General features: G+C 64.7%; 1 protein-coding gene across 1 annotated transcript in view; it reads left to right on the plus strand.

The window, feature by feature from the left end:
- KCNQ1 (potassium voltage-gated channel subfamily Q member 1) overlaps window positions 1–24,350 on the plus strand; it is a 316,316-nt gene extending 291,966 nt beyond the window's left edge. Inside the window, exon 16 of the mRNA XM_049615425.1 lies at window positions 23,184–24,350. Coding sequence (XP_049471382.1) covers window positions 23,184–23,405 — 222 coding nt within the window. The 3' untranslated portion in view covers window positions 23,406–24,350. The remainder of the gene's footprint in view (window positions 1–23,183) is intronic.
- The last annotated feature ends 841 nt before the right edge of the window (window positions 24,351–25,191 follow it).

Consider the following 25,191-nt stretch of genomic DNA (forward strand, 5'->3'; position numbering starts at 1 on the left):
TGAAGCTATATGAAACACACCTGCATTTATGAGATCTCTCTGAAATACCAGAAGATAATGTAATCATGAATCCAGAACAGGATGCTACGAAAGAGAAACAAATAGAAACCAGAAAGAGCTCTTGGAAATGTAAAAGATGCTGTTGGGCTTTTTAAAAACCTGGCAAATGAGGGCACCGGAGTAGCTCAGTCCATCAAGCATCTGACTCTTGGCTTCAGCGCAGGTCGCGATCTCACGGTTCGTGTGGCTGAGCCCTATGTTGGGCTCTGCGCTGACTCGTGGAGCCTGCTTGGGGTTCCCTCTCTCTCCCTCTCTCTCTGCCCCTCCCCTGCTTGCTCTCTTGCTCTCCCTCCCTCCCTCAAGTAAATAAACTTTAAAAAAATTAATGAAAATATTTAAAAGCTTGGTAAATGGTTGAATTAAATGTCCCAGAAAGTGAAATAAAGACAGAGATGTGGGAACAGCCAGGAAGCACGGCGACTCAATCCAAGGCTGCCTGCCACCCAACTCCCAGACCTTCCAGGGAGGGGTGGGAGACGGCCAAGGGGGAAAATGTGAGTGGGAGGAGGAAGGCACCTAGAACCTGGGGGGAGCGGTGGTGTGCTCACCCCCTTCCACCCTGGAACTCCCGGAAATCTTCTTAAAGAACCAGCGGGTGGGCGACCTACCAAACTGCAGGCTGGTCTTCAGTAGAGACTTACAGAAACGCTTTCAAACTTGTGAAGGAAAATACCATTCTATACCCAGCCAAAGTATCCATTAAGGGTGAGCATCCCATGAAGGCATTTTCAGACCCCGAGAGTGCGCAAAATTTACTTCCTGCACCTTGTTTCAGAAAGTGACGGAGAATGGAGGCACCTAGGTGTCTCAGTCGGTTAAGCGTCTGACTTCGGCTCAGGTCATGATCTCGTGGTTCGCGGGTTCAGGCCCCGCGTCCGGGTCTGTGCTGACAGCCCAGAGCCTGGAGCCTGCTTCTGATTCTGTGTCTCCCTCTCTCTCTGCCCCTCCTCTGCTCATGCTCTGTCTCTCTCTGTCTCAAAAATAAATACACATTTTTTTAAAAATAACGAATTTATGGAGAGTGTGCCCCAGCAAAATGTGGGAGAAACCAGGACAGAGGAGGCCCCGGAGGTGGGCAGGGAGAAGGTGGGGTGGCCCCAGCCTGGGTGCGAACGGGGGACAGTGGCGGCTGGGGAGGCCTCCCAGGAGAATGAGTGGGGTGAGCTCAGAAGGTGACTTGGGGCCTCGGGGCATCTGACAGCTGAGGGTCACGCTGATAAAGGTTTTACCAGAACACAGGGTGGGGAACCACGGACCTTTTGGCTCTAAGGGCACTAAGCCTTGGGCACAGACCGCTGTGGACTGAATCAAAATAATGGTGACGCTGTACCGGAAAATCAGAGGCTCGAGAATCATAAATGGTGTGAGAGCTCAGTCCTCACTCCCCAACAAGGAAACGTGTCTAAAGTCAATTAAATGAAGAAACCTCATGGCAAACACATTCCTGGGGAGGGGTTGCGTCAGGAGGCTGGGGCAGGGCCGTCAGCAGGAAAGCCCCCCCCCCCCCCCCACCCAGGCTCCGGTTGGCCACACAGCCCGAGAGAGGAGGAGGCTGTGATTCCCAGGCAGGGCCACGGCCTGAGAGAGGAGGACGTGATGTCCCTCAGCTGCTGCCTGGGGGCACCTGCCTGCGGCAGTCAGCGTGTGAGGCCCAGAGAGGTCCGAGCCGAAAGCAGATGCTGGAGAGGGGCGAGCGTAGGGCTGGTACCTGAAGAAGGCTGTCACCCTTCTGGACGAGGTCACCAGCCAGGGGATTGATTGCAAGGGGACTGCAGGGGAGGAGAGCAAGCCGGGCCCGGGCCACACAGAGCCGCGGGATCCGCGTTTGGTCTGACTCCACTCTGACCTCGCTGGACGCTGCGCTGGTCGGGGACGTAAATCGCATCACGGGGGTGACCAGGCCCCCCCCCCCGCTGCTGCATCGTAGGCGCCCCTAAATTCTTGGGGCCTGAGTGTCGGAGCGAGGTGGCAGGCGCTTGGGGCGGGGACAGCCGGAGTCCACAGAGGCCGGCTCTGCCCGGCAGAGGGGCCCGGCGAGGGGAGCCCGTGGGCCCGTGCCGCGTCCACACGTTGGCTTCCGCACGGGGACGGTGCAGGAGGGGTGGCGGGCCGGACCCCAGCCTGGGCCCGAGCGGAGGTCAGAGGGACCTGGGGAGGGGTGTCCTCGGGCCCAGAGCCGGTCGCAGGGGGACACAGGTCCGGAGAGGGCGGGAGGCGCTGCTCCCCCAAGCCGCGTCCGAGGCCAGGCCCGCGCAGGAGCCTCCCTCCGTCTGCAGCCCCGGACACGGGTCCCCAGGCGTGGGCCTGCGGCCGGGCTGCCGGGCAGACCCGGACGGCGGGGAGGGGAGGCCGAGGCAGGGCCTTCCCAGCCCACACGTTCTGAGTCCTCCTCCCGTCGCGGCCCAGCATCCTTCCAGGGAAACGGGCATTTCCTGTGGGAGCACTCCGGAGGCCCAGGTGTCAGGAAGAGGCGCTGAGGGCAGCAGGAGCGTCCACAGGCATCCGCTTGCCAGAGTCCCTTTGGCACTTGCTGCCAGGAGGCCCCTCCCCATGTGCCTGAAGTTACGCCATTGGCCCTTCCTTCTTCGGGTTAGATGTCGTCTTCGGCAAATATTTTCTGAATGTCTGCTATGTACTAGGCGCTGGGAACCCGGGGAAAGTATGTGGACCTGCCCTTGAGGGAGTAATGTGCATGGGGGCCGCAGACAGTAGACGGACAATGAACGATCTTCTGCAGAGAAGGAGGGAATTCTCCCAACACAGTTGGACCTTCACACTTCAGTACGAATGAGCGTGCCCCGCGCTTTGCTCGGTAGAGGACCGGACCGGGGTGGCCTCACGCCTCAGGGACTGGGGTGCGGGCGGGGGGTCAGAGCGGCGAGGGTCAGGGCGGTGCCTTCCCCACAGAAGCTTCCCCGGCTCCCAAGTTCCCAGGCTGCATCCCTGGGGCCCCCTGGAGGCCCTCCCTCGGGCCCACCCCCACCGGGCCCGGTCCGGGCTCCTCCTGCCCCCATACCCTCTCCCTGAGGCCTCGCCCTCCCCGCCGTCCTGGAAACGATTTTGTTGTCTGCGGAGATCATGTGTACTGTCTGTGAGTTATAAGTCTCCAGAGCAAGCAGCCTGTTACCTAACCAGGCCTGGCTCATGCCAATGTCTTGAGTAATTATTGGGGGGCGGGGGGCCATCCAGCCCACAGCAGAACCTCTCCGAGGGAGCGCTATTGTTTTCCGTGTCAGCTGCATTTTAAGGCTCCATTTCACGTCAGCTGTGACTTGGAAGGAAAGAGGGCCCGGCCTTCGAGACCGGGGTGGTGGAGGGCGGCTTAACCCTTCGGGCCCCCGGTGCTCCCCAGCTTCCCAGGGCCGCCTGACGGAGAGCAGGCTTGCTGGGGATCAGAACTCGTGGCCAGGCCCGGCGGCTGCCACTTGGCAACGTGGATGGAAACCGCCGTGCGGTTACGCACAGACAGTCACGGAAACTCCGGAGGACGGCCGTGTTGGAGGCTGAGCCAGGCCTGGCCTCTGAGCCCTTCCTGCCTCTGCTCCCACGATCTGCGGCCAGGTGCCCACAGGGTGCAGATGGCGGGGGGGGGGGGGGGGGGGGGGGGGGGGGGCCCGCCCGGCCCGCCACCAGCGGGTCCCCGGGAGACCGGAGAGGGGTGCAGGGCAACCGTATCCACCCCGGGTCCACTGACCCATGAGTCGGGCGCCTCCCGCGTGCCAGGCGCGGTGCCAGGTCCTGGGGGGGGCTGCACGAAACCGCGTCTCGGGAAGCTCGGTCCAGGGAGAAACGGGCAAGGAGCCCGCAGGCGCCCCGGTAGGCGCAAGGTTGCAGAGCAGCGAGGACCGGGGGAGGAAGAGGGGCGCACAGCGAGTGAGCAGTGGGGTGCTTGTGGCAGACACGAGATGAGGGGCCCGTGAGCCGCACAGGCATCCAGGAGCGAGGCAGGGCTGCCACAGCCGCCCTTGGCCCTGACGGCACCTCGTGGTGCTGACGGCCAGGCTCTGACCCCAGCCAGAGCCCTGGAAGCTTCCTGCGCTTTCTGAGAGCAGAGGCTGGGCTACGTCACTTGCTCAACTGTTCCCTACGTCATTCAACCAACCTTTACTCAGGGGCCAGGGACATCAGTCCTGAGGTCCTGGGGTGAGAGCCTGGCTTGCTCAGGGGACGGTGGCACGCAGGCCAGTGGGACAGGGGAGGGCGGAGCGCTGGCAGCACGGATCGGGGTCCGGCAGCGCCCCCGTAAGAGTTCGGACTTTGATGGGAAGTCGCAGGATGGTTTCAAGCTGTAAGACTGGAGGGGACCTGCGTTGGCTTACATGCTGCTGAGCTCTGTGCTGAATGGGGCAGGGACACCAGAGGGGACCGACCGGGTTCAGGGCAGGGGACTGGTCCCGGCTGTCGCTAAGACAACAACACCAGTGGTAACCTAATCCAGAGAGCACGCTGCCACCCCCGGGGTCGCACCACAGGAAGCCCCAGGACTCTGCTCTCTGCCTGCTTCCGGGTCCAGAACACACATCTTCCGCCTCATGGCCCCCAGTGGCTGCTCCCACAGTCGCCATCACATCTGCATTCCAGCAGCAGGAAGGAGGGACAAGACCCTGCACAGAGGCCACCTGTATGAGCCTCTCTTACGTCCACTGACCAGAATGTAACATACGCCCCAAGTCGCTACAAGGGCCCCTGAGAAACCAAACCTCTACTCCAGGCGGTCACACAACCCCTTTAATTCCTGGTTCTGTTAGTAAAGAGAGAAAGAGTGAGAAAGTGAGAGAGGGAGAGAGAGAACGGCCGTGGGGACCACTTGACATCTCTGTCCAGGACAAATCCTACATGTGTCTGGAGCCCAGATGGAACTCAGGTGGGAACCGGACGTTGCCGGTGAGGAAAGGGGAGGGGACACGGCAGTGGAGCAGACGGCTGTGTGGCACCGCCACCTCCTAGGATGAAGAGAACAAGGAGGACAGGACGTATCGATTCGAGATGCCCCCGAGACACCAAAGTGGCGAGGCCAGGGCTGGGCCTCCACGGCGTGGTTGGCCCTGAGGAACCGGGAACCACCAGCGTGCGGACGCAGGGAGGCTGGAGAGGAGGGGCAGGGTGAGGCAGCCACCGGGCGATGGCCAGCAGAGAAAGGGGGCCCCGGGGGCGGGGGGGGCTTGGAAGACAGAACCCAGGGGAGTGGGGTCCCGGGAGTTGGAGGGCTTCAGTGGGGGGACCCGCCCTCCCCCAGAGGAAAACTCTGAGAAGTCAGGGCAGAAGACAGGGTGAGTTGGCCACTGGGAGGCCACTGGTAACCAGAGCGGTGGGTGCCAGGGACCACAAGCCAGATGAAGAGGGCTGAGAAGTCACTATACACCCTCTGGTTAAATGCAGCAAATTAACACGTGTGTTTATTTCTACTCCCTCCAAACCCCATTAAAACGACAGTAAAGACATTTAAGTGTTCTGAAATATAAATCAACAGGGCTTAAGTGATCAGAAGGGAAGGAAAGAGAGACAAAAGTGTAGAGATGGGGAGGCAGAAGGACCTCTGGAGACCCGGAGTGTTGGCACTATGCCCTGCAAGACTAAGAGCCACCGAGAGTGGACAGGCTCCCAGCCCAGAACCCCGGGCCGGCTCGCGGTCAGGTGCCCCAGGGAGCCTCCGAACTGCTGGAGGGGACTGAAGACAGAGAGGATGTTTACTGGAGATGGTCCGAGCAGCAGACACTTCCCCGGCCATACATGCTCCCAGCCCGTGAAGCCGGGTACTGCCTGTCCCCCAGTCCAGCCAGAGACAGGAGGCTTAGCCCCTGGAGAAGCTGGCTCTGAGAGGTTCTGAATATGGGGACACCAGGAGCAGCGGGGGTGGAGAGTGAGCCATCGCGATAAAGACAAGCGGGACTCAGTGAACGCTTCTATGCTAAGAAGTAAGACTTCTACTCTTTCCTCCTTAATTCCCCAAGTGTCCTCATCAGGGCCCCAGGTTGTGATTTCATTGACGCCAGCAATAAAGTGGACGTCCTAGGTTTCCAGAGAGAAGACGTGGGTCACATACACAGTGTAGTGAATCATAGTGTCATCAGACTTTTCAACAGCAATGCAGAAAACTAGCACATAATGCAGAAATGCCTTTAAACTTCTGAGGGCAAAAATATTTCCAATCTAGAATTCTACACTCAAAGTCTCGGGTATGAAAGTAGATTAAAGACATTTTCAGACGTGCGCAGTCAAAAGTTTTACCTACCACGTGCCTTTTCTCAGAAAGTCACTTGAGGATATGCTCCAGCAAAATGAAGAGAAAACCAAAAAAGAAAGGCATAGGCTCCAAGAACCAGGAGAATCCAACACCAAAAAATAGATGATGATAGATAGACAGATAGATAGATAGATAATTAAAGATAGACCAACTGGCTAAGGAAATTCCCAACATGAGAGGGAAAGAAGTTCTAGATATTACAGTTGTTCAGCAGGCCTGGAGAACAACCAGTCTTTCAAGGACTCCAGGAAGAAACTTCCAGGAAAAAAACATTATGAAGCTGATAGATTGCTAGTGTTCTCAACTGAATGAATAGAAGCTTTACAATTCTGGCAGAAAGCTTAAGAATGAATTAGTGACAGATGCATTAAAAATTCAGCAAAACAGGGGCACCTGTGTGGCTCAGTCAGTAGAGCACGCAACTCTTGATCTTGGGGTTGTAGGTCTGAATCCCACGTTGGATGTAGAGATTACTTAAAATCTTTTTTAAAATGTTAAACAAAACATGAAGGCAACTCTTAACCCCAGGCAAAACAAAAAGTCATAATCATAGAAGACCACATGACTCAAGTAAAAACCTCATTTATGTAGGCATATAAAGTTGCGTATTTTTCCATAAAACGCAAACAGTAAATACTTACTTAGCCTGGAATTGCAATATAACTCTATTGAGAGGATAGGGGAGTGGTAGGAGCAGGGGTTGTGAAAATGAAATCGTGATCTCTCGTCTTCCATGTTAGGCAGTCGCTAGATAACATCTAAAACTGCAAAAGCAAGGAATCGTAATATAAGCATTGATTTAGAAATACCAAGGTCAAGTGACGAGACAGCTGAGAAGGCTGAAGGGCTGCGTCTGGGGTCGAATTAGGGATGGGGGATATAGCACCCTCGGGAGCTCTTCAAGTGGCCTCGCTTGCTGACGGTGAGAAAACTCCCTAATGGAGGCAGGGAGCGATGGTGCGGGAGACTGGAAGATCTGACGATCTCCTCCTGGGGAGGAGGGGAAGGAGGAGGAAGAGGGCTTGGTCAGCAGAGGGCAGGGGCTCAGAGGGGGAAGGTGAGGGTGTGTTGCCAGGTCTGAGAAGAGCAGGAGAGCAGGTAAGGAGGCAGGCACTTCAAGCTACATGTGCAGACTTGGAGCTGACAGGTCCCTGGACGGGAGCCGGGGGCTGGGGCTCGGTGGGAGGGGACAGCAATGAGAGAGAAGGGCTCACTGGTGGGGACGCCCTCCCCGCCTTTAACTCAGGCTGACAGAGGCACGGGGGCTTCTGCTGAGATATGACCCAAGTCATCCTTGGAGACCCAAGGACGGTCTCCGAGGCCCCTGGATCTGGGCACGAATGGGGAACCTGCAGGCTGTGACAGTGGGCCACCCAGGTCCTCCCAGAGGCCTGCAGACCACACCCGGTCTGGCCAGTGTGGGTCCCCCCCACCCAGCCCCGGTGTCCCCAAGAGCTCTTCCTTCCGGCCTCAGGAGCAGGAAGGGCGGGCTGGGAGCCGCAGGCTGGGGCCTGAATTTCTCATCAGCTCCCAGGTCAGCCTAGGCCAGACGGGCCCCCAGCCAGCCCCCCACCTCCCTCCTGGGTGGACGCCTCCCCCACCCTTCCACTCACCTTCCGAGCATTGTGGGCTTTCCTGGGAACCCCCGCCACTCCGCTCCGGCCTCCCGAGGACACCCCGAATCTCTCCCCGCCAGTGCCCCGGCCCTGTGGCCACACACTTCAGGGTCAGAGCCGGGCTTCCTAAGGTCACGGCTTTGGTGTGGGGACTGGACTGAGGTGGGGACAAGAGCGCAGGGGGACAAAAGTGGCTCTGTCACTTTCACAGGGGCCATGGGTGGCCCGGCCAGGGGGCCGTGAGGATGCGGAAAAGTCCCTTTCTTTTCCGTTTTGACCTGGCCCCCACGCAGACTCCTCTGCCGAGGGTGGGTGGACGCCCTGGGGTAGCACAGGCCTCCCTTCCCCGCCGCGGGCAGGTGGCATGTGGAGGGCCTGCCACCGGCCCCGGCCCCTCCTCCCTTCCCCAAATGGCGGGCGGCCCGTGGGCTTCCGGAGAAGCCAGCGGATTCGAGGCCCAAAAGTGACGGAACCGGGGCCAGTGCCTTGCAGTGCCCGCCCCGGGTAGGAACCCCGGGGAACTCGACTAGGGGAGGCCCCTGTGTCCAGAGACGGTCTCTCTCGGCCTGGGGGGCCCCACCTTCGCCGCAGCCCTCCCGGTGTCCATCCAGGCTGGGGGAGGAGGGGGGAGGCAGAGCCTGAGAGCCAGGCCCCCCACCTGCCCCCGGGCTCCCCTCCCGGGACACCGCCCCAACCAGGAGCCCGGAACTCTGGGGATTTGTGCCCTCTCCCGGCACCTGTGTAAAGACCACCTTGATCCGTGGGTCACCCGTGCCGCAGGATGGGCCCCCGGGCACGGCCACGACATTCTGGGTCTGCCCTGGGCCCCTGCCCTCCCGGCCATGACACTTTGTCATCCATCAGTGACTGTAAATGACTTGACCACCACCTGCCCCCCATGACCGGGACGAGACTGCAGGGCAGGGGGCCGAGAGACTGGCCCAGGCCCCGGACGGGCAGACCCACCCCTCCACCGCCTCTCAGAGCGCCCCTCCCACGCGTGGCTAACAGAGGCCATGACAAAAGCCAGGAGAGGTGACCGAAGGCCAGGGCCCGTGCTGGCAGGTGGTGGGGTCGGGCTGTTGACCAGGCGGTCGGCCACACCCAGCCAGCAGAACGGGGGAGCCAGCGAGAACCCCAAGGGCAGGGGCCCCAGGGAGGGACCTCAGGCAACAGTAGGGAAGGTGGGCCAGGGAACGGGGACGGAGGGGAGGGCCGGGAACGTCCGCCTGCCTGGGAAGGAGGGGTGCTGGGAGCAGAGAGGGCGCGGGACCGGCCAATTCTGTCCAGATGGGGCTGGAGCACTCGGGGCCTGGCCTGGAGCCCCGGCAACTTCCTGCCCGCCCACCCTGCTCCCCCACCTCCTCACCCGCTTCCCAGAGAGTCGGTCTCGGTGGGGGGTGGGGGGAGGGGTTGCAGCAACACCCTGTTTAGCCACGGGGAGCGTGGCCAGGGCCTGGGCACCCGGGCCGGGGCGGTGGGGACAGAGGCTCGGGTCCGCCCCCACACGTGACACCGAGCACCTGCTGTGCCTGGCTGTGGCCAGGTGACAGCACAGGCCTCCCCGGGGCCACACGTCCCCGGGAGGTGGGTCCCGGGGAGGCGCCCAGACCCGGCGAGGTGGGAACCACCCCAAGCTGAGCCGTGAAGGGTGAGGGACTTGGAGGGGGGCAGTGGGCAGAGCGCGGGCAAGGCACAGGGCGGGATGCCGGGCACAGCACCGAGGTGCCAGGGAGGGGGCGGTTGGGGGGGCGGAGAGGACAGGTGAGCCTGGAGGGCCCCTCGCTGTTCTGATGGCCGGAGGACCAGAAGTTGCTGTGGGAGGCCTCGGAGAACTGTCTGTGCGCTCCCGCCCCAGCCCAAGCCTCCCAGAGGCCCATCGGCCCGTTCTGCCGGGGCTTGGGTTCGTGCTTTGTGGAGGGATCTGCCCCAACACCCAGACAGAGCGAGCATGCTGGGCTTACCTATGAGATACTGAGCTCCCCGTCCCGAGGGCTGTGCAAGAGGCGGACAGTGTCGGGCAGAGGAAGGACAGGCTGAGGGGGCTTCTGGCTCAGGGCCCTGGGCCTCACGAGCCAGGAGGGAACAGCCTTGGGAGGGCGTTGTCACTTCCACGACGTGGGGAAGGCACACCCCAAGCTCCCAGCAAGGCCTCACATTCCAGGCAGGACACTGGGCTTGAGCCCACAGGGGAGGAAACCCCTGCGACTTCCCTAGGAAGGCAGGTTCCGGAAGGGGGCTCCGGCCCTGCCGTCGGGCACGTCCCACACCTCCCTCCCCACAGGCTCTTGCAGGTGCCAGGAGAGGGGCTGGATGCCAGATTCCAGGCCCGGCCACCCCGGCCCCCATCTGGGACCCCAGCCCAGAGCCCTCGGGCCCAGCCTGCAACCTGGTTCCAGCCTCAGGGGGCGGCGAATTCAGGGAATCCTGTCCTAGGAGCTTGAGCAGGAAGTGGGGGTGGGGGAGCAGCCGCGGGCTGGGTCCCAGCCCAGGGGCCCGGGGGCCGGGGGGCCGGGGGGCCGGGGGGCCAGGGGGCCAGGGGCTGCCTGCCCGTCTAGTTCAGCCACAGCTGCAGCCTGCGCCGGGCTGCTGAGTCATGGGGCTGCTGTCTCCGGGCCAGGACCAAGGCGGGAGAGGCAGTGAGACCGGACACCCCGGCACCTCGAGAGCAGGCAGGGCCCCCGGGGACCGCGGGGGGCCGGTCTGTACCTTAGCCCTCCCGCACCCCCATCCCGGCCGCCACCCCTGAGTCCTGCAGGTGCCGGCTCCCAGCTTTCACCCGCGGCCGGTGTGGCCCTCGGCACAGCTCTGGCGGAAGCTCGTGTGTGTGCACCATGCACGCACCCACGCACACACGCGTGCATGAACACACACGCGGGCCGAGCCCCTCAGCCCCTCTGCTGGTCGCCCTCCCTGGAGCTGACCTGAACAGTCCCGGCCCCTGGTGGCCCCTTCTGCACGAGTCTTCACGAAGCACCTACTATGCGCCCGGCCCTGGCCTAGCAGCTGCGACGAGCCCCGCCCTCAAGGAGCTGACCATCTGCAGTGGACAGAGACACAAAAGGAGACGGGGCGGCAAAACGGTGATAGGGGCCAAGGACAGGGCAGCGGATAGGTCACAGGCCTGCCGGGATGGGGGTGGTACCTGAGAGGGGCACTTATGTAAATGCTTAAAGGACGGCAGAGGCAGCCTGAAGCTCACAGAGCGGAGAGCCTGCCTCACGGGCAGCAGGTGCAAAGGCCCCGTGGCAGGGCTGAGCCTGCACGGAAGGCCCATAAGACAGAGCCGATCAAGCAGGGGCAGCAAGGAAGACGTGCCTGGATTGTGATGGGCATCAGGGCCACGATGGTGACCCTGGCCTTGGCGCTGAGGGCGTGGGGAGCCCTTATATTAAGCCCTTCTCCTGAGGTCTAAGAGTGGCTATGGGGCCGCAGGTGAGAGGCGGCCGTGGCATGCGGTGGGTTGCTGGTGGCTCAGCCCAGGGCAACGGCTATGGCGGGCAGGAAGGAGGCTCAGATTCGAGATGGATTTGCTGGGCCCTGAATATGTCCAGCCTTGACCATGCTGGTGCCTCTGGGGTTGGTTCACATGAGAGATCCGAGAGCAAGGAGCCGGGAGGCCCTGGGATCTCTGACCTGACCCCTTACCTAAGCAGGGATCTCGGACAGGAGCGGCCTGGGAGAGACGTCGGGCCCAGAGAGGACTCACTGAGTCCCGGACGCCTTGACGTCTTGCAGAGGCGGCCCAGCAGGCAGGAGGCCCGTGTGCGGTGCTGGACGCAGGTGCTGCTCGGCCTGGGCCCGGAGGACAGGGGACAGCACCTCCCAGGAGAGACGGGGGGGGGGGGCTGTGGCCACGGGGCAAAGTCAAGGGAGGGCTTCATTCGTTTGCCGTTCGTGATGGGGAGTCTGCTGGTGGAGGGAGGGGCATGCCGGTGACCTGGGGAGAGGGGAGAGAGCTAAGCTGGCTGGTGTTGTCCGCGGGGCGGCCTCGGACAGCGGCTGGACAGCCCGAGGACAGGCCAGGGCAGAGGACCCCTCTCCCCCGGGTCCTCGAGATGCAGACGGAGAAGGGCACGCAGAGCTCTGGGGGAGGCGGCAGACCGTGGGAGGTGAGTGGGCCAGCAGGGTGCAAGCCGGCAGCGTTCTGGGGGACCCCCGGGCCGGATGCGGGCGGACTGTCCCGGGTCTGCAGCGGCCGGGGAGCAGGGGACACAGCGTGTGGCTTAGCCAAGCGGCCAGGGGGACAGGTGTTGGGCAGAAGCGATCCTTCCTGGTGGCAAGGGGGTGGGGAAGGTGAGAGACGGCCGAAGGACACAAAGTGCTCTGTCGGGGCCCAGTGGTCTCTGGGGTCGAGGGCATGTCGGGGGCGGGGTCACAGGAGGCCCACCCCACCTGCGGGGCAGCCCAGTCCCCAGAATAAAGGAGGAAGAAGCCTTTAGCAAGAGGGGAGGGTCGTCCCTCAAGGCTTGACTGTGAGCCCCGGGCCAAGGAGGGGCCAGTGGGAGCAGAAAGGCAGGTGCAGGGGCCACGTGGAAGGGCCACTGCAGAGCACAGCCTTGGCCACGGCCCCCAGAAGGCCACTTCCCGGAGCAGAGCCCCCTCCCCTGAGTCCCTCGGAGCCTGCACAGCTGGGGGATGGAGGCGGGGGGTGGGGGTTGTCCTCTGAGCCCTCGGCCTCCCCGCCACCGGCCACGTGACTCTCCCAGAGCCCCACCAACAGGCTCCCTGCGCGGCCGCCCCCAGGAGCAGGCTCCGTGGACATGTTTCCACAAGACAGCCCCAAGACCTGTGTGGAATAAAAACAAGCGAGTGGAGAGCCGCAGCGTCTCCCGTTACCATTTATGCTAAGACCTGCCGCGGAGGGAGTCTGTCCACGTGCGCCCGTCGGTGCCTTCAAGTACAGCCGCAGGGGGAAAAGCCGGGTGACCTGGGAGGGGAGAGGAGCCGGGGTGAGGCGGCCGGTCCAAGGGGACAACTCTCTGAAACGTCTTCGCGTTTGGGGGCAGCACTTAGACCACACGCACCTTGCGAGCGGGCCGGCTGGAAAACGAGACCACAAGAACCCCCAGCCGGGCCGGGCCATGGACTGGGGAGGGGGCTCGGCCGGCGGGGCCGGGCAGGTGGGGTTGGGTGCACGGGCCCCAGCCTGTGGGCCCAGGCTGAGCGGGGACAGGGAGCGCGGCCTGAGAGAGGGGGGCAGAGAGAACGCTCCGGGCCGTGGGTGTGGCCGGAGCTGGGGGACAGGGAACTGGTCAGAGGCAGCTGTGAGGTGCTGGGAACCTGGGGGACACCCTGGGGCCTTCTCCTTCTTTCGTGGGCCTGAGGGACTGTCCAGGGGAGCCAGGCCCTGCCCCCCAGGAGACCCAAGCACATACACGGGGACCTCCATTGTCAGACGGGCCCCTTCAGCTGCCCCACGCAGCTGTCCCCTCCCCGTTGGGCCCAGAGTCAGCCGGCCGGTGAGGGGTCACGGATGGCCTGTCCCTGCTTTCAGGGAGGCAGATGTTGAGGAAGCCAACAATGCCAGCGGTGCCCGGGGCAGAAGAAGGAGAAGGATCCGTGGGCTCTGCGGAGGGGTGGACTATTCCAGGAAGTGGGACCGGCTGGTGCAAAGGTCCTGAGGCAGGGAGGGTTGTGGCACATCCAAGGAAGCGGAAGAAGCCAGCCTGGGGCATGAAGGGGCAGTGACTGAGGTGGGACACAGGGCCCAGACCGTGAGGGGCCCTGTGGCCAAGGCGGGGCCGTGTCTCCATTCCGAGGGCAGTAGGGAGACCTCCAGGGGCTGCGCTTAGGGCCAAGACGGGCTGTGAGGACGGAGGCGAGGCCTGTTGGCCATGGAGAGCTGCAGGGAGGGTGAGCCGAGCCTGGAGGGGGCACCGCTAGGTGGCCCGGAGGCTGGCGGGCTTAGGGCTCCCGTACGCCAGGCCCCGGCCGAGGGCCCCCCCCCCGGGTGGGGGCGTGGGGGTGGCCAGGCCTGACCAGAAGCAGCCGGTGGCAGAAAGCACACGGCCAGCACAGCCACCGGCAGCCCCTGCCCACCTGCCAGCCGTCGCCGGGCGGGCTATCACCCTCCCGCCGGCCTGGGGTTCGGCCGAGGCACCCCTCCCCCCCGCCCCGCCGCTGGCTCCAGGTACAAAGTGTCCTGCCCGGCGTCCCCCTGGCTTCCTGGACTCTGAGGCTCGTCAGAGGGGCAGCGCAGGGGGGAGGCGGGGGAGAATCAAACGCAGGTGGGGCGTTTGCACCGCCAACATAAACACGGCCTCTCGCTTCCAGCCCCCGTTTCCAGCCTGCCCTACATTCCCGCTTGCCCGGCCCCCGAGCAGGGCGGCTCTGTCGGCCCGGCCCAGGGCTGCCGGACGTGGGCAGGGCGGGCGGCGGCCCCTGCTTGGCCTCCGCTGCCGGGACCCCCCGGAGGCCCCGCTAGGGGCTGGCCGGCCCGGCAGGGAGGCCCGAGCCCCACCCGGGGTCTCCCCCAGCCCACCGCCCAGGCCCCCCTTCCGGGTCCCCCTGACTCTGCCCCGACCCCCTCCGCGCCGGGAGCCTTCTCCTCCCTGAAGCGTTGCTGTAAGCCGGCCGCGGAGGCCTCAGTGGGGCTTGCTGGGGCCGTGGATGTGTCGTCCCCGACGAAGGCGCGGGGGGAGGGCAGGGGACTGCGTGTCCGGGAGGACGGACTGTGTCGACGAACAGCACAGCGCACACAAACTCTGCAGGGCTTTTCGTCCGGGGGGGGGGGGGGGGGACAGGAAGTAAAACCCATGAGAAACAGGCCGGTGGTGTGGGCATGAGCTTTGGAGGAAAGGAAAGGTAGACGGGGGCCGGGGCCTGGGGGGCAGTTCTCTGCATGCAGGACAGAACCCAGGGAGGCTTCGTGGAGGAGATGGCAGAACGGGGACGAGCTGAGGGCACGAGCCACGTGGGGTCCCAGGAGGATGTTCCTCACGGCCAGGAGGGAGGGGGCGGGAGCGGGGCCAGACAGGGGGCTCTGAGGCCGGGGCCGGCAGGGCGGGCGATCGGCTCGGACCACACAGTGGGACAGAGGACAGGCTTCCCCCGGGTGGGAGCAGAAGAACGCATCCCTCGGGCCGCGGGGGCCAAGGGCAGAGCACGCTGGCCTTGTCCCGGTGAGCTGGTCCCCGCTCCCCTCGAGGCCTCTTCTGCTGGGCCCGGGGACGGAGCTACCGAGGTTCTCCACCTCCAGAAAGAACAGCCCTGCCACGTAGGAATGACCCAGAGCAAAGCGCGTTGTTAGGCCGCCATTATTAGGGTCTTCGCGCAGATGACAAGGTAGGTTGGGGCGTAACGAACATCGTGTATAAGAAGGTCTTCGCGCGCAGAGGGGAAAAGGAAGGCCACTCAGTAAAGTTCGGTGCGTCGATAGGATCAGCACTGAAACCTTAGTTCAAACTAACTCCCATGCAAATCAAAGGTCTGCAGGTAAAGTACACATCCAAACAAGCGCCAGGAAGAAAGGGCCACCCAAGTGTGCACAGAAATCTGGAAGCCGGAAAGGGGAAGAGGGATAACGCCCACTGCGTGAAAAAGCAAACAGATAAATAAGACTTTTGTACGGCAAGACGAAACATAATATTCACGACTGCCACAAACTGATTCACCACGCAAACGGCACACTAGGGAAAGCCGGTTGGGATGTACGTGTCAAAGGACAGACTTCCTTAATATACAAAGAGCCCTTACAAATCAATGACAATGGAAAGGCCTGAGAGCAGTAGCGGCAGTGCTCCTGGCCCCTGCTCCAGAGACAGAGCAAGCCCTGGGTTTGGGGGACCTCTGTCCCTCCTGCCTGGCACTGGGGCCCCCAGAGAATGTCAGGGGGCCTCGTTCGCTCAGCCAGCAGTATTTGTGAGGCACCGACTTTATCCCACGTGTATCTACCCGGCACCTACTACCTGCCAGGCTCTGGGAGACCCTCTGGGGATACAACAGTGACAGCGTGGTCGAAGGCCCGGCCTCGGGAGCCTTCGGTTGGTGGAAGGGGCCACGAGGAAGTAAACCAACACACTAGGACATTTTGCGGAGGGGAGAGAGGTGTAGACAGAACTATGAGCAGTGAGATCAGGAGGCTCCTGGCTGGAAAGGTCGGGGAAGTCTGCTCTCAACATTGGAGCTGAGGTTATACGACGTGGTGGCAGAGCGAATAGCACGTTCAAAGGCCCTGGGGCAGGACCAACAGGGGCGTATGTGCTCAGGGTCTGAGAGAAGAGGATCAGGGAGGACTGGGTGAGGGGGCTGCGGAAGATTGAGGACAGGGCTGGGGGCAGGCTGGAGCCCGGGTGCCCTCTGGGACCCTGCTGGGCCGAGACCCCGTGAGACCCGTGTGCCGGCGGAGGCGAGGTCCTCGAGTCCCGGCGGGGAGCACGGAGCTGGGGCCTGGAGTTGGGGGTGTCTGTGCAGAGGGACGCCCTAGGGCTGGGTGTGCAGGGTTGCGCCATGATCCTGAGGCCCCCGTCGGCGGACGGCCCGGAGCCCGGCGGTGCTGGGGGTCCCCCCTTCTCCCGCCGCCGGGCAAGCACGTGTCTGTGGGCGGGGAGAAGGACTTTCTCAGAGGCAGGCGACCCGTGCTCCTGCGGCGTGCTCAGCGAGGGCCAGCCAGGCCCAGGCAGGCCTCCAGAAGGGGCCTGGGGAGTGGCCCCGACCAGGCCCTCACCGTCCGGTCACGGTACGCCAAGGACCCGGCCGAGACCCGGCTCAGGCCACCTGCCTCCTCCTTGTGCGCGGCCTCCTCCATCCGCCCTGCAGCGCGAACGGCACAGCAGGCGACGCGAGGGACGGGCTGGGACAGGGGCCCTGGTCGGCGGCCTCCAAAACACTCACCTTAGCAAAGTGCCCACCCATCGAGCCCCCCGTGACACCGGTGCTGGGGCCGAGACGCAGTGGCTGCCGTGTCTCCTGCCTCTCTGGGCCGGTGTTCGCCCAAGCAGAAGGCCTGGGAGATGGCGGGAGGACACGACGCGTGTTGGTGGCCACGAGTCCCTGTTGGAAGACACCTGGCACCTCGCAGAGCCCCCCGCCGAGTGGGGCCCCTGCTGCTCACCCCCTGTGTCGCGCTGTCCCAGCAGCACCGCCAGCTGTGGCCCGGCGCTCACCTCCTTGGCACGTGCAAAGGCCCAGGGGCCTCGAGGTCCCGCTAGACACACTCACACCCTCGGCAGCTCAGGGGACGATTTGGTGGGCGGCGAAGTGTGTAAAATCACACCCGAGCGGCCCACGCATCCCCCGACACAGTCTCCCGTGCTCCGTAAAGCCCGGTGTGGGTGTGCGTGCACGCGCGTGTGCACACACACGCGCCGACCCGCCTGCGCCGGAATCCTGGCTCAGCCTCAGTCCGCACAGCACACGTGCACGCCTGAACATGCGCTCCCAGGAATCACTGGTCACGAGGCAGCGGGACCCTTCGTCGGAGTTCAGCGGGTGCCGGGCCCTGGTTCCGGGGTCCTGAGCGTGAACCCTTTCAATCCCTGCAGCTTCCCGCCGAGGGGGCTTGTGCCATCGCCCGGAGAAGCGGGCTCAGGCAGCGACCCACCCCAGCCCGCCCCGCTGGGACCCGAACCCAGGCGGCCTGTCCGGTGCCCGGCCCTCCCCTTGCACCCGGACCCCGCGCTTATGCGGCACACCTGTATGCACACAGCCACCCCCCACCCCCACCCCCGGCCTCCCGCGGCTCCCCTGCACGCCCCCCGGGGCGGCTGGGTGCACGCCCGCTGGCCGCAGGGCGGAAAGGCCCAGCCGAGCGGCTGCCCCGGGGACTGGCAGTAAACCCCAGCAGCTAGAAACACGGTCGGTCTTCCTCCAAGAGCGAAAGCACTAAAACAAAGCCATAAACGCAATTACACCGTCTCCTGCCATAAATTAGGACGTTACGAAGCGCTGTGATCTATTCGCACTCATACCCAGCTCCGTAAGACGGCCCGGCCCCACGGGCCCTCCCGAAAGGGTGATTTACGGGTGCTGTTGTCAGCGGCTTGCCGTGGGGGAGGGGGCTCCCGAGCCCCGAGGAGTCGGGGGCCTAGCGCAGGCCACATGCGGGCTCGGGGCCGGCCGGGCCGCCTGCCGGGCAGGGACACCTCGCACCTCCCCCCTTCCCCTTGGCCCGAGGGTCCCCGGGGGGCTGGGCCCCGTAGCACCCGCCACGTTGATCCTGCCAGCGTTCACCGGAGCCCCCCAGCGCTGGCGAGGAAGGGCAGGGGTCCCAGGCGCGTGGAGCCTGATTCTAATGAGCGACACAAACCCACACTGGGCGTCTCGGGGGGAAAGAGGTTAGGCGCTGCTCAGGGGGATCGGGAGGGCGGCGAGCTCGGTCGGTGATGTTGGTAAGACCTAACGGTGGGAGTGGCTGGTGCAGACAGCAGGAGCGTCCCCGACGCAGGCCACCATGTTTACGGACCGGCCCGGAGGTCTGGAGTGGACTGAATAAAGAGGGAAGAAGGAGGGGAGGCCAGAAAGCCAAGGGGGACGTGCCGGGGGACCACAGCAGGGACGCGGCTTCTGGGACTGAGGTGGAGCTCGTTGCAGGGGAGAGCTGGCTGACAGGCTACTGCAACCGTCCCAGCCAGGGAGCACGGCGGCCTAGCCTGGGCTGGGCCGTGGCAGGGGAGGGGGGGGCAGGGCTCTCCCCGGCTCCACCGACAGAGACAATGCTGAACCTGATGCCGAGATTTGCAACCTTCTCCTGAGGCGAGGAAACCGCGGAAGGGCCGGGCCGGGCCCAGAGAGGTGGAAAGGCCCAGATGGGAGTGCAGGACGCCGTGTGCTCGCAGTGTGCACGTGCCGGTGTGTGTCCCCCGCCCGAGCCTGGCGCGCTCCAGATCCAGAGGGCAGCGGACCACGGCTGTCGCATCAGGGGGCCCTCCTGCTGGCACAGTCAGTGGGGAGAGCTCTGGGCAGGCAGACCGCAACACCTCCGCGTGGACACGGGTGCCCGGCATGTGCGGGAGGGCACAGGGGGCAAAAGTCATAGGTCCCCGTGACCCCCGCCGCCCTCCCTGACCAGGCAGCGGCTTTCTGAGCGAGGGCCAGGGGCCACGCCCACAGGAGCAGGGCACAGGCGTGGCAGTCTACAGGGATAGAGGCCCCGAAAGTCCCGGAGTGGGGACGGGACCACCTGCTCGGTGGCCCCACGGCCCCAGGTGGGGTGTCACCCCCTCGGTCCTTCCCGCGTCCAGCAGGGCCCGTGGTCCCGCTCGGCGTGGCCGGGCTGTGTCATGGGGCGGGCCGGTCGGCATTCACTCCTCAGACCCCGTGTCCCACCCTGTGTTGGGGGCTTCGCATGAGCTCTGTGTGTTTGGAAGGGGTGGCGGGAGACTCTGGGGTGAGACTTTGGGGTGCTGCTGGGGCCCTGGGGCCCTGGACAGGCAAGGCGGGCTTCTGCCCTGAGCTTTCCAGCACAGGGCTCCCTCCTGGCTGGGGGAAGCTACCCCTACCCCGAGTCCCTCCTAGCCCTGCCCCCAGCTGTGGGCCAGCCACACCCCTTCCTCCAGGAAGCCTCCAGGGACTCGAGGTGCACCTGGACCACAGCCGCTTCGCCGTCTAATGGGCTCGGCAGTGGTGGGGCCGGGAGAACGGGGACCGTGCAGGTGTCTCAGGTCTGCAGCCGGGGGAGAGGGGGGGAGAAGACGGCCGGCGGCAGCCCCAGGGCCCCCACGTTCCTTGGGCCTTCACTCCCGCACCTCCCTGGTATCTGTGACATGGGAGGGGGAGAGCTGGGGGCCTGCAGGACGGACGGAGGGCAGGTGAAAGGTGAGGTTATGCAGACGGGCTGAGTCCTGGCAGCCATGTCCCCGTGCATGTCCCTGGCGTGTGAGCCAGCGTGGAGCCAGCCGGGGCCCCACACTCCTGCGTGCCTTGAGCCTCGGACCCCCAACTCCCTGCAGCCCACACGGGTCCTGGACAGTCTGCAAACAGGAGGCCCCAAGTGACCTTCGTCCCGGGACCCTACAGACGGCTCTCAGATGTCCCGAGAGCAGGTCCTGCCCCACCTTGAGACCCTGACCGCCCGTGGCCCCAGGGCACCGCGAGCTGCCTCCCAGAGCAGGGGGCTCCCTCCCTCGAGCCCCAGGCCTTGGTGTCCCCCCACCCCCCACCACCCCTTGGCTGTCTCCCACCAGTGCGGCCAGGGCCATCAGCAGATCTGGGGCTGGGATCAAGGCCAGGCAGGTTCTGCAAAAATTTCCCTTGAAAGACTCTTTTTCAAGATTTTCTTTTGAAAACAAATTCATAACCACATCACACAGGAACCCTGTCGCCTCGGGTTTGATCACCAGCCGCCCGGGGCCCTCTCACTAGCTTTTACTCTAATTGCTTTTTGCTCCTGCGAGGGCCGCGTGCATCGTCTGCCGAGTGGAGACCAGGAACAAGGGCGCTTTTGTCGGCCTTAGTCTTTCAGTCCCTATCAGATTGCAAGGAAGGATGAGGTCCCAGATCCCCAAAACCCATCTGCCCCAGCGGCTCCGGGGCCCGAGCACGGCGGCCTTCCCCTGGGCACCCGCCAGGTGGACGCACCTCTGTGGCCCACGGCAGCTACCCCGGCCCTCTGAGTGCTCATCGCGCCACCTTCCACCGGGTAAGCGGGACAAAGTCACCTGTGCCCAAGTGGAGAAGAGAGCGCGCAGGACAAGGCCACCTCAGGGACCATCTCGCTGGGAAGTGACAGAGTCAGGCCCCAGGCCAGACAGGAGCTACCCGCCCGCCACCCCAGCTCGGGCCCTTCGGAGCCCGGGCGAGTAGGGCCCCTGCCAAGGGGCTGCTGCATGAGTCCCGGGACCACCCTGATGCCCTGCCCCCAAGCACAAGAGTGTCGGACTCCATCAGCCTTGAGGGGCAGGGCCTAGGGGCTGGGAAGTACAGGGCAGACTTGGGGTGCTCAGAGCCAGCAGCTGAGCCCAAGGTAGCCCTGGGGGCAGGGAGTGGCACCAAGGCCAGCCACTGAGCTCCAGGAGGGGCACGGCTCCGGGGGAAGGGGCCGGGAGGGCTCTGGAAGGCTTGCCCCCCCCACCACCGTTCACCGCACCCCTGCCGGCCCCAGCACGGACCTCAGGACGGTGCCCAGGCGGCCAGGAGAGGCCCGGCCTCCCCCGCCCCTCCCGCATCCCTGCCACACCTCTGTTTCCTCTTTGCCCCAGAACACCCTGTAAAGGCTTCCGTACCCACATGCACACCTGGGGGCTTCGACAGATGTGCACATGCCGTAGGGTGAAAGCTTATGAAACCACAGATTCTCTTCTGTAATGTACTTGGTGCTTTAATTAATGCCAAACCGATCGATACCCGAGCTGGGGCCAGTTAAGTGCCACTGGGCCACGCCCGGATGTGCCTTGTTCAAAGCCAGTGGTGTGCAGGCCTCGGGGAGCCCAGGTGACTTCCGCTGGGCCTCCCAGGGCGCCCGCAGGTAGTGGAACTGAGGGGCCCCGGGAGTCTCGGGCCAGGGAGGGAGGTGGGGTTTGGCTGTGACGGCGAGCAAGCCCCCCCTGCCGCGTCGCCTCCTGTCTCGGTCACTGTGAGTGTCCACTCAGCCTTCTGAGCTCAGCCCAGACCCCTGCTCTCACCCCTTCCCGGGACCGGCTGCCTCTGCCCTGACCCCTCCCTGCCTGACATGCGTGTCTTCCCGGCACAGAAGCCCAGGGGTGGGGGCCGCAGGGGTGAAATGGGAGAGGCGGGGGTCCCGGCCGGTGGCCGTGAGCAAGTCGTCTTCTTGGGGCCTCGGTCAGTGGCCTCCAAATGGCTCTACAGAGAACGAGGGTGTTGGACGGTCATCTGGGGGGTGTTCGGGGGGTGGTTGAGCGGAGCGGCCCCAGGCCCCACCGCAGCTGAGCCAGAGAAGCCCCACTCCCCTTCCCCTTCCCTCTACAGCCGGGGCTCCGGCACCAGATTTATCCGGGAGAAGAGGAGGTCAGGCCCCTGTCCGGGGACCTTACGCAGGTTACGTCTCAGACCCACCTCCATCTGAGGGAGGCACCGGCCTCAGCCCCACAGAGCTGGGAGACGGGTCACCCGGGTTTTGCCTCTGGGGAAAGGGCAGGGCCCCTCCCACAGCCCTTCTGATGGAGGGGGGCTGCGGCTGGGACGGGGGTTTCTCCTTCTGGCCCCCGTCTTGGCCTACCTGGTACAGGGTCTCAGGTGAAGGGACTCCTTCAGCTCCTCAGGAGGGACCCCCTCTGCATCTTGTTTCGACCATCCCCTCCCTCCCCTCCCCTCCCCTCCAGCTCCGGGTCTAGGGTGGGCAGGAGGGGGGCGGGCCACCCTGGGGACCAGCTCCTGGGTCTCCAGCCCTCGGGGGTTTCAGGCCACTTCGCCCCGCAGCCATGTTCCCCGGGGCCGGCCAGCCAGCACCCTGCTCTGCCCGGTCCCGGGGAAGTGGGCCCCGGGCGGCCCAGGACGGAGCCCTCAGGTAGAACTGCGCTCCTCCTCTCCCGTCCCCACCGCTCCCGGTGCTCCCGGTGCTCCCGGTACCCCAGGCAGCGGAAGGAAGGCCTGATTTCTTCTCTGATGGAGCACCGGGAAGGAATCACCCTCAAGGGCACCGTGACCCCAGACCCTGGCCCACACCCGGACCCCACGGGCCCACGGCTCACCGGCTCGGCACGCCTCCTGGCCTACTCCCTGCGGGCAGGACCCAACCCAGGGCCCACCGGGACTCCCTGCGCCGCCCCAGCCTGGCCCCCGACCCTGCACTCCTGGCTGGCTACCCAGCAGCCCCTGCCGGGGAAGCGCTCGCTGGCCCCGGGCCGTGCTGCGCCCGCATTCGCTTCCGGTTTCATGGGGTGGCCCTGTCTTGTCCACCAGGGGCAGCCCCAGTGCCCAGAGCAGAACAGACTACTGAAACAGAGCGTCGGGCCACGTGGCCAGAAAGAGCGCCGGGGACCCTGGCCTGACCCCTGGGGGGGTCGGTGCACACGGGGTCCTGATCTTCTGGCTCAGCGGGAAGACGGTGGTGCCGTCGGTAGGGGGGCAGAGGGGTCAGGCGGAGGGCGGACCCCACCCCGTGACCCTCGAGCCCCTCCCAGGGCTCCACTTTCGGGGGAGGGGGGGGGGGCGGTCGCGCGCACGGGTGGAGCCGGGGGGGGGGGGGGGGGGGGGGGGGCGGACACACGTGGGCTCGTTCCGCGCGCACACGGGCATGACCGGGGCCTGGGCGCATTTGCACGAAGGCACCTCCCGCCCCCGGGCTTCTCGGAGCCCGGGGCCCCGAGGCCACGTGCACACCTGGGCTGCCCCCACCGGCCTCACCTCTGCTCCCGTCTCCACAGGTGGCGCAGCTGGACCAGAGGCTGGTGCTCATCACGGACATGCTTCAGCAGCTGCTGTCCCTGCACCACGGCGGCCCCCCGGGGAGCCGCCCCCCCAGCGGCGGCGGGGCTCAGGTGCAGCCCTGCGGCCCCACCAACCCTGAGCTCTTCCTGCCGGGCAACGCCCTGCCCACCTACGAGCAGCTGACTGTGCCCCACAGGGGCCCCGAGGAGGGGTCCTGATGGGGGCTCGGGGCCCCAGGCCTTCGAGGGAAGGCCCGGAGGAGCCCCGGGCGGCCGGGCCCACCTCCCACCCAGCAGCGGCCCCCTGGGTCACCGGCCCCTCCCTCGCAGGCCCCAGACCTCCCCGTGAGCCACGATGCCCCGAGAGCCTGCTCTTAAAGGGTCCCTGAGGCCGCCTCTCCCCAGCCAGCGGGTACTAGAACTTGGCTGGGTTCGGGGGCCCCTCTCGGCTCTGAGACCATACCGTGGACCCCACATCACTCGTGTGGCAGTTGGGACACAGTGGCAGGGCTCAGGCTGGACACCCGAGGCACTGGGTCCATCCCACGTACGGCCAAGAGACAGCACAGGGAGTGCAGGCCCACCCTGGTAGGCCCTAGGGGGCTTCCTGAGAGGAGACAGAGGGGCAGCCTGGACAGGGTCTGGGGGTACCACACCCTCAGACTCGAACCCAGGACCCCTGGAGAAGGCAGGCAGGGCAGGGCAGGCCCAGCCCATGCCAACTCAAGGATGCCCATGACGGAGGCCCCGGAGCCCCGCTCAGCAGGCCCCAGGCCTGGGCCACGGCTTCCGGCAGGAGGGACCAGCCCACCGCGGTCCCCAGAGTGCTCCCCTGGGGGTGGAATGTCCCCCACTTTGGACTGGCAGCTTCTCCCGCTCACTCCCTGCCCCGCGTGCGGCCCCCGCCTCAGCTCCCCGCCAGGTCCGATCAGCTGGAAAGAGGCACAGAACCGTCGTGTCCCCTGGCCGGCTGCTGGGCGAGGAGTTGCGTGAGGCTGTCACGGTCCGAGCATGGGACAGGGGCTCCTCCCGGGCGTCACGTCTCACAGAAATCAGAATAATTTAAGGTGATTTGGAATCTGTGTTTTAATGAGTTTCACAGTATGATTTTGACTCTTAATTGTGACGCTTTTCCTAATAAACGTGGAGTCACGAAATCTGTCTGGGCCCTGCGCTCGCCTGGATTCCTGAGGGAGCGACCCATCCTTGGAACACGCCTGTCCTCCTGGGGAGCACCCTGGGCCTGTCTGCCCTGCCCCAGGGAAGGAGAAGAGGCCCAGAGCCAGCCCGCTGGCAGGAGGGTCCCTCCCAGTGACCCACAGGCACCTTGAGCCCAGGCCATTACTGCCCCATCCCCATAGCCAGCACCGAGGTCAGCTTTGTCCACACGAGCTGAGCAGAGGGAAGGAAACATGGCCTGCCATCCAGGCCTTGCCCCTTTGCTGTTGGCACCTTTGCTGGAATGTTCTTCCCACCCTCACCTCCTTGTATTGAAATCGCTTCTTCGGTCCGGGGCCCAGCTCACAGCCCCCTCCTGCTCTCTCTGGAAGCCCCTCAAGGGAAGCAGCCCCTCCAGGCCTTGTGACTCCTCCAAGGGACAGGGGTGATGGGTGAGGTCATTGTCCTCAGACACGCACAGGGTTGGAGCTCAGGGACCGTGTCCTCCAGGCCCACGGCCCACACACCAGCTGTCATTTCTTGGGCCACAAGGCTTGGTGTGGACAGGACAGCGCCCAGCCCTCCCCTGCGCGCCTACCTGGGCCACCCCACCTCCCGGTCCAGCTGTCTTCGCCTCCTGCCCGGTGGACAGGATTCCCCCCAGTCCCCTTACAGGTAGGTGCCCAGGTGGCTGCTAAATAGGAACTCGCGGTCTGTGTCACAGAGGAGGGGGCCAGTGTTGAGAGAGCTCGCAGAGGCTGTGGATCCCGTCAAAGGCTGCAGCCTTGGTTGGCATGGCTCCTGACTGGGGCTGTTGTGGGCACCTGGCGTGGCCAAGATGTGGTCA

This window comes from Panthera uncia, chromosome D1 (assembly GCF_023721935.1).
Source record: "Panthera uncia isolate 11264 chromosome D1, Puncia_PCG_1.0, whole genome shotgun sequence".
Lineage (NCBI taxonomy): Eukaryota > Metazoa > Chordata > Mammalia > Carnivora > Felidae > Panthera > Panthera uncia.